Here is an 11731-nt window from a genome sequence, read left to right as displayed (position 1 = left end):
GGAAACGATGGAGTGAGCCCAGCATTGGAACAGCCTTCTCTCTCTGCTGGTTCCACCTGTGGTTCCTATTCCCAGTTGTACCTGGAGAGGCCATCAGCGACTGAACCTGGGACCTTCTGGCGTCTGCAAAGCCCATGACGGCCCTTCCTGCAAATGTTCCTACAAAGCATCACCTGGGAGGACTCTGTCCCACAGCCAGAGAACTCTTGAATTGGAACTTTGGTTGCCTTCCTTTCTCTTGGCTCCTCAGGGGCAGGGGAGGAATGGGGAAGAGCACCTCGGCAGAAGAAGCTAGTGCCACTCTTTATGCCAAAATCCCCCCATCCTCTTTATCCCAAAGCACGGCAGGGAGACCTCCTATGGCCAAACATACTGTGGGTGTGGGTGGCATTGCCTCAACTGAGGCTGCGCAAGTTGCTGACAGTTAGGAGATCTTGGGAGAGGAACTTTTGTTTAGAGTATCTCACCCAGGGCAGTTGGAGAGGGGTTAGAGCGTCCTCCCCAGGTGTGGATGGGGCATGCTCTGCCTTGCAAATCTGGGGCATCCTGCCTGGTTTGGGTCAGCTGCAATAGGAGGAGACTCAGAGGACAGATTCATCCAGGCCAGCATTTGGGACAGGCTGTGGCGACCTGACAAGAGCCAACAGAGCATAGTCTCTCCGTGGGGAAACTATGATCCCTGCAGTCATGGTAATCCAACCCCCTGCCCAGGTTCTTCTTCAAGGTCCATTGCCTCTGAGGCAGAGTCCACATTTTGGGAGCCACTGGATGGGCAAGATCCAGTTCTGTGGGATGAAACCAGCCTGAGTCCCTTCCATTCCTTGTCAAGCAAACAGGTGATGCAAGGCCAGTTGGGGAGGGCACTGTGAAATCCAGTACACATGGTACTCCTGTGCCTGTGGGATGCAGCAGGTCTGAGGTCAGGCCCCTCCTGATGACCGGATACAAGGTTGACCTCCCTCTCCCCCAGAGATAATCAGGGTCTGTGCAACTCCTGGAAGGAGGCTGGCCACAGAAAGGGAGAGCCAGAGAAAGCAACTACAGGTGACCAGGCCTGGGTACAGTCAGTCATGGGCTAGGCCCCGATTTTAACTTAATTGGTGCCCCGACAATGGAGCAAGGCAGGCACTGCACCAAACTGAGTGGGAAAAGCAACTATTCAAAATATGGCCAGGAAGTCTAACTCAGCTCTATTTAATTTTAAAAGGGAGGATTCTTCATCTTTTACGGAGGAAGGCTTTGCTCTAAGAAAGCCAGTTCAAGAAAGTGACATCACTTCATTGGAAGTAATTTAAAGCCACCAATATAAAGCCTGAAATAAAAGTTGGTTTACAGTCTAGAGGAGATCAACTTTAAACCACAGGATGCCAGCACTGCTAAGCAAGAGGGCTGTAAAAGGCAAGAAGGGATACAGGAGAGATGACCACAGCCGCACCCTGCCTGCATCTGAGCTTACACAGACATCTCTCTGGGCATAGGGTGCTGGACTGGACCCCTGACCCAAAGAGGCAATCCTGGGTTTTTATGGGAGCCCTGGTATGAGCTGGTCACTGACCCTTGTCTGAACCTGTCCTGAAGAGTAACTTCCTTGGCTTGCCCCAGCTGGGTTCTAGCATTATGACAGAGAAGGAGAAAAGCTCATCTCTAAAAAGCCCCAAATGTTGCAACCTTGCCTCTTAAGGGATTTGCTGTAACCACTGGATTGTTTTGATTGCTCTTTCTGAACCTTTCCAGCTCTACAATTTTCTTTTCAAAGGTGTGGTGAGGAGGCACCAGGCAAAGTCTCTCCTGTTTCTTGGGCTTTAGGGTAAATGCTGTGTTTATGTAATTTTACATTCTTAGTCTGCCTGCTTTGCATGGCTTATCAGCTCGTGGCCTGACCTCACAGCTCACAATGTAGGGTCTCTGTATTGTTTTAAAGCATGCTGTTGTTTTAAATCAGGGGTGACCAACTCCCATGAGACTGTGGTCTACTCACAGAGTTAAAAACTAGCAGTGATCTACTGCCCTTTTGGGGGGTTCAAGTCAAAGTTGTTGAGCTTTTTGGGAAGGAAAGGGGCTCATTTTTTAGGGGTGCAAGGAACAAAAAAAGAGATTTTTTTTTTTTTTAGGGGGAGCCAAAGTTGTTGAGCTTTTGGGGGGGGCAGTGATCTACCTCAGACGTTCAGTGATCTATCGGTAGGTCATGATCTACCTGTTGGAAGTGCCTGTTTTAAATCATGACCGTCTAGACATTTTTATGAATTGTTAAGTCAGTTTAAATGCTGTTTATGCCCAAAAGGTGGCAGACAAGCCTTTTAAAAAATCAACATAAGAAAATCTTCCTGGCTACAAGCCAGGACTGTCTCCCATAGACACCCCATCCTTATGCTGTGCCAAATCTCAGCTTCCAGCTGTTGGTGATAGGATAGGCCCATGGCCACTGTATAAGGCTGCAAGCCATATAAACACACACACACACACACACGGGTGCACATAGCGGATAAATTGCTCCATCTCACTTGCTGACCCAGCCCATCTCATTTCCTGCAGTAATTTTTAAGCCTGGACAAATGGGTAAAACTACTTTAATGAAGTATCTTGATTCTAGCATTTGCCAGCTCCCACCAGGCTGGGGCTCCTCCTTTCTTCTCCAGCCTCAGCAGGAGGTGGTCTGGTGGCCCCCATAATGCCACTGTGGCTATAAGCAGGAGTGTGAGCGGTTGAGGGAGAAGGAAAGGGAGCCACCACCTGGGCAGGCCCCCTCAGGGCTCTTGCCTACTTTGGCTGCTGCTGCTGAGGCTCTTCCTTCTTCTCCTTGGCAGCCTTCTGCTTCTGCTGCATGATTTCTGAATCTCTGGGGAGAGAAAAACAGGCAAGGCAGTCAGGCTGTGGCCACTGAGTCTGGAAGGGGCACCTGGGCCTGAGGGCAGGTGCTGGACTGCTGGCAAATAAAGGTAGGGCAAGGGCTGCCTCAGTCGCCACTGAGCCTGAGAGAAGGGGCTGTCACTCTGGCCTCTGAGGGCTTTGACAAGGGGCTAGGCTAGGATTTGAGTGGAAAGTAAGAGAAGGGATGGAGAAGCAGCAAGGACAGTTCAGCGGAGCCTCCATAACCAGTGGCGGAACCTCAGGCACAGCCGCATGGACGTAGTGGGGGGGCAGCTTCCCCCCTAAATCAATCAAAATCAATATAAATCTGAGGTTCCGCCCCAACAAAAGCCTCCCCCCCCCAACAAAAATCCTGGCGACACCTGTGACTGGCAGCCTTAGCCTTCAACAGCAATGCCATGGAAGAGTCTTGAGACACCTTAAAGACAAGCAGACTGAGGGCATCCAAGGAAGCGGATGCCAGGAGCCCCGGAAAGTTCATCCCGCCCTAAGGTGCATCTATTTCTAGTGCCACGAGAAGCCTCGTCCCTATCAGAGAACAGGATGATGCCCACCGCTCACCACCAGGGGCGGAAGAAATAGGAAAAGCAGGAAGGGTGGGGAGGCAGCCAACCGTTCCTGGCTCTTGCCCCGGCCAGGTCTTTTATGCTAAGGAGGAGGCGCCGCCTCCGGGCTCGAGGCCCAGCCCAGAAAGACAGCCAGCCCGACCTTGTTCCCCTCCCGCCCGGCGCTCACCGTTGCTTGCGGGCGGCGGCGGAGAGGCCGTCGTCGCGGCGCTTGCCCTTGTCAGCGTTCTTCTTCATGTTCTTGCTGCGCGCCAGTTCGCGCTGGTTGCCCCCTGCACCGCGGAGAAAGGTAGTGCACGTGTAAGCGCGGCGGGGGCCGGTCAGGCGGGGCCCCGGGGGCCACTGCGGACCGCCGAGCCTTGACGGGCGGGGGGAAAGGGCGGCAGAGGCGGAACTCCCCCCGCCCTGAGCAAGTCAAGGAGGCAACGGGACCTTCCAGCCCATATCCTCCCCCACCCACCGGAGGGTAATAAGGGGGCGCGAGACCGGACCGGGAGGGGTAGGGGGAGTCCCGCTTACGCGTCATGGCTCCGCTTCGCTCGAGTCCCCGAGGCAGCTACGGCCACAGCCCTGCCCTGCTCCGCCCCTGTCGCCTGATTGGCCAATCCGCACAGAGGCCAGGAGGCTATTAGCCCGCCAGCGCCAAGAGGCGGCTACTGGACCAGGCGGACCATTCAGCGATTGGCTGCAGGGGAGGACGGCCAGAAATGAAGGCGGGGCATCATGGAGGGCAACAGGCGCAACGTGGCGGTCTTGAAGCCCCTCCCCTGCGCCGCGAATGGCTGTGGAGCCAAGAGTGGCGGGGCCCGTAGGAGCTCCGCCCTCTCCTCTCCAGTCCTGGGCACGGAGTAAGCGCTAGCGGTGGCAAGATCGACGGCCAAGCTCCCCCAGCAGAGGTGCCGCGTGGGTTCCGTCCCCGTGGGATGGAGGCAGGACCGGCTCAACCATGAGTCAAAGTGAAGCCATTGTCTCAGACGGCAACGGATCCCAAAGCCCTTGTTTCTGATGTAGATCTTCATTCACCCCCTTCTTACTTGGAAGGGAAGGCACTATTATGCGCTTCGCCTCAGGCACCAAATGTCTTGGGCCAGCCCTGGATGGAGCAGAGGGTCAGAGGGGGGCTTCCCAGCTGCTGCTCTGTCAAGGGGTCAGGGAAGGCTCATTCTGCGAGGAGTCAAGTTCTTTACCATAAAATCATAGAGCTGGAATGGATCCTGGGGGTCATCAATCCAACCCCTTTGCAATGCAAGAATATGCAGCTTATCGAACCTGCACCCTTGGCATTATAGGTGCCACACTCTAAGCAACTGAGTTATCCCTGGATTATTCTGGGGCAGTGGTGGCAGGAGAGGAGTGGAACATGTTTTCAGTACCTGGTTAGGGTGCAGCCCCAATCACAGATTGGCCAAGTCAGGATGGCTCTTGTGCACCAAAACCCCTCTCTCAAAGCCCAGACCTTATGCAGGAAGCGCAGCGGCAGAGGAGATTTGGACTCACCATTGTCTGCCCTTCCTCACACACACACCAAGGGAATCCTCATTAAATAACCAACATTGTCTAATCTCCCTGTGAGCAAATCAGGATCAATGCTCCATAAATGGATTGCCTGGCAGCACTGCCTTCTCTTCCTCAGGAACCAACTCCCCAGCTCCAACTTTCTGTCTCTATATATAGAATTTTCATTTATGACAAACATTTCAAACAGAATCATATTTACATATCATATTTTGACTTTCCACCCCCTCTTTCTCTCTTCCTTATATTTACTCTATTTTCCTGCATACCTGAATCTAAATCTATTTTATATTTTATTTCCATCCATTTTATATATGTTTTCAATACTGCACATTTTTACATTAATCCTGCTAATGTTTTAATTCGTTTACAATGAGTTTGTAAATATTCAATAAAAGATTTTCATTCCCCTTTAAAGACTTTGTTATCTTATTTATTATTCTTCCGATGTTTCGCCATTTCTGCATATTCCATTAGTTTCTGTAGCCATTCTTCTTTTGAGGGAACATCGCCAGCTCTTTGCCCTCAGCAGCAACACCAGGAAGACTTCCTCCTGCAGGCAAGGCTCTTTCTTTGACTGCCCACCTGTGGAACTCCTGACTGCTTCAAAGAAGGCTGCCCACTACATTTGAGCACCAGGGCCTCTGCTAGGCTCCGTTTCACCCAGACATGCCTGTTGTTGAGGATGAAGCTGTTCCTTTGTCCCATCTTCAACAGAGACTAGACGCTTTTAGGCCAAGCACCCAAAAAAGAGTAGTTGAGTTGCTCTGCAGCCTACATCCCTTGCATGAACTCACTACCGGGGTGACCCAGCACCTAAAGGTGCTCCTCCCTGAAAAACCAGGCCATAAGAGAGTCCTCCTGAGAGTTCTTAGAGGGAGGTGGGAAATGTTGTTCCTAACTGAAACTGCAAGTACACACACAACCCTCTATGAAAATCCAGTTGCTCAGAGGTTATCTGCCTTCTACAATTTAGGGGATACTTTTAGGACAGAAGAGAAGTTATTCCTACTCTCCTACAAAGAAGGAGGACCTTCTCTGTACTTGACCTGCTACAGCTCATGAGTGAGGCTGCCACAAGAGAGGTGATGGTGACTGGTGGTAAATATTGTGTGTGCAGATAGAACACAGACAATTTCAGCAGCAAGAAGAAGAAGAAGAAGAAGAAGAAGAAGAAGAAGAAGAAGAACCCTGCCAAGGGAAACAAGGCAACTGGGATATCAGAATGGCCCTTGGTGGATCTTCAGAGCAATAAGGAACCCAGAGCTAGTACTTATTGCTTATTGCAATAAGCAATAAGCAATAAGTACCGTACTTGGCCCTTATGGTACACATAGATGTACATCCTGAGGGGGGACAAGGCTGCTCTCCATACAACCAATTTTCACTCTTTTTCAGCCAAACTGCAAAGTGCTGCCTGGCTGGCCCTTGTGACAGTCATGAAGCCCCTCCTTTGCCCAGACTTGTGTTTCAAAGAGGTATGGGAGAAGAACACAACACAGTAAGAGTGGTGTTTGTCTGCTTTTAGAAAAGGGAGAATAATCATGCCAGAAGCAGAGCACCCCAGCCCACCCCACAATAGCAGCAGAAAACCCTTTGCCAGTCCGTGCAGGGAGCTGTATGTCTGTCTACACCCTGGAATTTGTTCTCCTCCTCAGCTCAACACTAGGAACAGGCCAGTCTTTGGGTTGAATGAGACATGTATTCCAAGGTGGCTTCCCTGCAGATTGGCAGGGAAATGAATAGAGCACAGAAGAAAATATAAGCAGCAAGCTGGGTTGCAGGGCAAAATCCAGCCTCAGAGTATCCAGCTTCAGCTGGAAAGAATCTTCCCACCCTTTCACAATGACAATGTTCCTTTACGCTTAGGGAACATCATCATCAAAGGTGTCAATGAGAGCCAGCCACTTGACTTCGGGTGCCATGTTTCATTCTTGGATAAACGTCGTTGCAAACCTCTCAATCACTGGTGGTGGTGGTGGTAGAGAAAGAGGAGGAGGAAGAGTTCCTTTTGGGACTTACAGCCACGCACTTCCATAGCAGCTGTAGGTCTGCCCCATCCCAGGAGAAACAGGTGGGCACACATAACAAGTATTTGGCCCTGACACCCCTCAGAAGTTATTGCTGTCAGAGAAGGTGGAACTTCACATTTCTGCAAGGCTTTCTAGGGTCAACCCAGGAAAAGAAGCAGCCACTCAGCTTGGCTGGGGAGCAGGAGCATCTGTCTGCAAAAGATGGCAGTGAGGAGACACATGAGTTTTCAAAACCTCTTAATTATCTTAATTTCTTAATTATCTCTTAAATTTTTTTCCACCTTTACTCCAAGGAGCTCAAGGTGGCATACATCTCCCCATTTTATTCTCACAACAACCCTATGAAGTAGATTAGGCTTGGAGGCAGTGACTGGCCAAAGGTCACCCAATAAGATTAATGGCTGAGTGGGGATAAGAACCTTGGTCTCCCAGGCCCTAGTCAGCACTCTAACCACTACACCACACTGGCCAAACAACATGCCCACAAAGGCAGCTGCCACAAGGCCACCGGAACAGTCTTGGGAACCAAACACAGCAGCAACAGCAGCAGCCAGGATGAAGTCGCAGGAAGGCACCTGCTAAGTGACAAGGACCCTCAATCCTTTGCCTTAACTAGGCCGTGATAACAAACCTGAGCATTGTGAGCAATGGTGGGTGTTGCCATGTCTTCTGGAGTGGCCCCTCCTGGGCCAGGGCATTCCAGCTGCCCCCTCTGCCGCCTTGCTAGTTTGGAGAGCTCAGCATGGATAGCCTAGAGACAGCCAAGGTCATTTTAATCCTTCTGGGGAGCAAATGGTTAATACACTCGGAAGACGGGGGGGGGGGGGGGAGGGATCACCTCCAGTGCCTGCTGAGCACCCTCCCACCAATGCTAGGAATATGATGTCATCTCAGCGTGAGCTGAGCAAAAGAGGAGATGCCAGTCGCAAGTGCCGAAAGTGGCAGAGGATGAAGCTGGCCCAGCAAAGATGGACCTTCCCCACCGCCTCTGCTATTGTCCCTTGCCTGCCTTTGCCCCTAGTGTGTCCTGTTGCCCCACCTTGGTAGTTGGCTCCAGCTGCAGGGCCCTCTTCAGAACGGCGGTGGCTGCCTGGTCCTCTCCCCGCTCTGACAATAGCTAAATAGCAGAGAGAGAGTGACAGAGATAGGATGGTATATGAATTGGGTAGGGGTGGGGAAACCTGCCCTTGTCCACCTCTTTCTCTGGCTGTTCTCTGCAGCTGTTCCTTGACCCTCCCTCATGCCTTCTCTCACCTTTTGTGGTCACAACTCCCTTTCCCCCACTTCAATCCAGATATAGCATTAGGTAAATATTGTGGAACAGGAACCTTTGCCACCACCCCCACCACCCCACTCTGGATCTCAGCCAGCTGTACGGCCTTCAGCATGCCGTTCCCTAGCCAAGTTCTTCCCTCCTGGCCCTGGAGCAGGTGAGGGGCTGGGAGGCGTTTCCCTCATCACCTTCCCTTTCCTGTAAAGTGCCTTGATGTTCTCTGGGTCAAGCTGTATAACTTCATTGCAGGATGCCAGGGCCTCATCCAAAAGCTTCAACTTCAGCTGGGCGGCTGCACAGTTGTTGAGGCATTTGACCCGATGGTCATGCAGCTCCTCTTCCTCCTCCTGCCTTGGGCAGTCTAGAGAGAAACGCACATAGGTGCAGCATCACCCCCAGCCAGGAGGTGCAGATGGGGCTGAGCCCCAGAACTGGGCTTCTGCAGTAGGGATGGGTCAAGTGTGCCTTTGCGGGAGAGCACCTCTGGGACAGGGTTCCTCTCCCTTTTCATCCAAACTGCCCACATTTGGGATCATGGCACTATTTCCAGGCAAGTTGCCCGTCAGCTCTAATTGAACCCTTGCCAACCCCATGTTTCCAACACGCACCCACATGGCTGTGTTGGGAGGGTTTCATCCCCCAGTGCATCCCAAGCCCTCAGAACAGTGCCTCACCTGTCCCTGGCAAGGAGAGGACATGCAAAGCCTGCTGGTAGGAGTGCAGGGCCTGCTGGTAGTCCCCCCGCTCAAAGTGGAAGTTGCCCCACTCCCGCTTCTGGTTGCCCAGGCTGAGGCGCTCCATGGTGGGCAACAGCGACAGGTCCGGGCTGTCCTGCACGTGCAGCAGAGTCACCTCGTACAGCAACGTGGCATCTTTGGGAATATCTGGCTCTCTGCAGGAAGAGGAGGAGGAGAGGCCTCTGAGAACACACAGCTCTCTTCCCCCACCAAGGACCCAGATGTTGCCCCCCTCCCTGCCCACCAGTCACAGTGCAGAGCAATGACTGATGACTACCTGCCCAGGTGACCGTAGGCACAAGCAGGGCCAGCGAGGAAAAGGGCTATTTCACCAAGCTGCATGGAAAGGACGCCAAGGTCCAAAGCCTAGGGAGAGAAAAAGGAAACAAGGACCAGACCCAAAGTGCCCCCCCCAACACACACACACATCCTGCTGTCACACCTCTTAGCACCACTACGTGCAACAGTACATTGGCTTGGGAGCAACAGCCATTCTCATGTGGTCTGCATTGGCCTCTGCTATGATAGCGCACAGGCAGAAAAGGTGAGATCCTATGTAGAGGGAGGGCCCTATAAGCATGAGGTTGGGGGTGGCTGCAAAGCTGACAGTCCTTTCCACTGAAACAGAACAGAAGCAGAACGACAGCAGGATTCCCCACCATTTGTGGCATTCAGTTGCTCAGGCAATGGAGAGAAATGGGGGCTGAGAATGGGCTGCCCCTGTGGGGCAGGCTGCCAGGCAAAGCCAGGGGGGAAAGGATCAGGAGGAGAAAATGCACAAAGGAACAAGGGAGCCCCTGGGCTGCAGCCTTCCCACACCTCACCTGTATTGCCTCCCCCTGGCCGAGGACAAAGGTGAGCTTTTGGTCCTTTTCGACCAGGCTGTGGTCCTCCAGGATTCCCAGCATCTTCACAGTAACCTCTTGGCCCAGTTGTGGCCAGCTGCCTCCCTCTGGACTGCTCTTCACCAGCCGCTTCCGTAGGGACTTGTCCTCTGGAGGGTGGGAAGGGGAGCATCAGTTCAACTACAGGTGCAGGTGTTTGCTTGAGGAAGTGTGTGGAACTCCAACTGCCCAGGTGCAGAGGAAGGAAGGCCAAGGGAGTGATGGAGGATGAGGAAGTTACAGCCCCTCTCTCACAACACAACCTGCTCTGGCCAAATGGAGGGGCCTTGTCTCCCCAGCCTGAGGTACTGCAGTGTCCCACCTGCCCAGTTACCTCCAAATGGTCCTGGGCCAGGGTCTGATTTACGCATAGGTGAAGTACACCACAGTTTAGGGCTTCAGGTGATGAAGGCCTCCAAATGCAAAAAAGGGACTAGTTTGTTTTCATTTGCCTTCTCTGTACTCATATCTACACAAAAACAAAACATTTATTTCTCTCTTTGGCCTTCCCGATCTGTTAGACTAATATACTTTGGGGGGAAGGAGTAGAACAATGGGGCCTCTCAAACTTGGCAGAGCTGAGGGCATCAGAAGGTCTTAATGTGGTTCCCCACACCCATCAGTTTTTCTCCTGCCTGGGGGGGAAATTCCACCTCACCCAGGACTTTAAGCATTTGCATTATGCTGCCTTTGTTTATCCTCTTATTCCTTTTGACGCACCACCACACATTCTGTGGGGTGCTGAGGTGGGCATCAGTCAAGCCACTCCTCATTCTGATGCACCTCTAGACCCCCATGGGTGTGAGGGCAGCCCCTGGGCTGGGTCGCTGAGGCGGGGGCAGGGGGCTTTCTGGCTAAGAGGCAGCGAACCCAGCAACCATCTCCTGCCCCCAGTGGCTTCTGGCTGTGGCGCTTGTTAGCCAGCGATGTCACCCCGTCCCCCAATGACTGGCAGCAGAGAGGATCATGTAGGGTCTGAGAGGCCGAGCCGCCCTGTTGCCTCCAAGGCCCTCTGGGGAGCAGCGGGACCCTCCATCTCCTTGCCTGAAAGCCCCCTGCGCTCCGGGCCTCACCTCGGAGGTCCTCCCAGCCGTCAGCCGCAAAGAGCGCTGCAAAGCCGCCTCTTTCTCCTCCCAGCAAGCGCTCCAGCCGCTGGTAAAAGGCTCGCTCCTGAAGCTGGGGCGGGGGCTCCTGGATGATAGTGTGGGGCAGCAGGAAATGGACCCTCCGTCCAAGATGGGGGCTGCCTCCCTCCAGCAGCACCGGCCCGAGGCTGGCGGCCGCCCCTTCGCCTTCCTCCTCCTCCTCGCCCTGAAACATCTTGACCAAGAACATGGTGGGCAGCTCCTCCGTCCTCGGAAGGGGCTTCCCGGAGCGAGGGGCTTTGCCGGCAGCCGCGCATCAGGATCTCGAGGGATTTGCTTCCCCGCCTTGCATGCGACGGTCGGAGCAGGCCGGCAGCGGCAGAAGCGAGAGGCCGCTTAGCCGTCTCTCCTACCCTCAGTCTACACTGAGCGCCTGTAATTCAATTATAGAGTAAGCCCCCCTTACGCCCCAGCTGCGCTCAGGCTTACTTCCAAGGAGGATCTGGGCGTCAGGCTGCGGCTGGGTTTAGCAGGGATCAGCAGGGCCCCCTCCCACATCTCAAGCGGGGCCCCTCCCTTTGGGCTGCCTTAATAAACCCAAGTAAATGCCTTCGCGTCTATAACAGAAGAGGCGGCGAGCAGCAACCCGCTGTTCACCCAGACGCGACGGAAAAGGGGGTTTCCTCTTATACTACGCGAGGCCCCAAAGACTTGCGCTAAGAGGGAATACCTCCCGTGGATGAATGGGTTCCTCCCCATCTCCTGACAGG

At 53.3% G+C, this 11731-nt stretch overlaps 2 protein-coding genes across 2 annotated transcripts; both read right to left on the bottom strand.

Annotated features, from left to right (window-relative positions):
- Positions 1-2551: 2551 nt before the first annotated feature.
- SERF2 (small EDRK-rich factor 2) lies at positions 2552-4110 on the bottom strand. The gene is made up of 3 exons (XM_080981422.1): positions 3954-4110; positions 3604-3706; positions 2552-2836 (listed from the first exon to the last, which is right to left on the bottom strand). The coding sequence occupies exons 1-3, from the start codon at positions 3958-3960 to the stop codon at positions 2758-2760; spliced, it is 189 nt and encodes a 62-aa protein (XP_080837548.1). The 5' UTR covers positions 3961-4110; the 3' UTR covers positions 2552-2757.
- A 1274-nt stretch (positions 4111-5384) lies between these two features.
- Positions 5385-11395, bottom strand: LOC308463213 (peptidyl-prolyl cis-trans isomerase FKBP8-like). Its single transcript, XM_080981411.1, has 9 exons — positions 10950-11395; positions 9817-9986; positions 9270-9358; positions 8930-9147; positions 8444-8616; positions 8022-8099; positions 7614-7733; positions 6260-7174; positions 5385-6215 (listed from the first exon to the last, which is right to left on the bottom strand). Exons 1-8 carry the CDS (start codon positions 11209-11211, stop codon positions 7145-7147), a joined length of 1140 nt encoding a protein of 379 aa, XP_080837537.1. The 5' UTR covers positions 11212-11395; the 3' UTR covers positions 5385-6215; positions 6260-7144.
- Between the last annotated feature and the right edge of the window lie 336 nt (positions 11396-11731).

This window comes from Podarcis pityusensis, assembly GCF_964106645.2.
Source record: "Podarcis pityusensis genome assembly, chromosome: 14".
Taxonomy (NCBI): domain Eukaryota; kingdom Metazoa; phylum Chordata; class Lepidosauria; order Squamata; family Lacertidae; genus Podarcis; species Podarcis pityusensis.
Note: the sequence above shows the minus strand (reverse complement) of the source record. Positions and strands in the feature narration are given on the sequence as shown.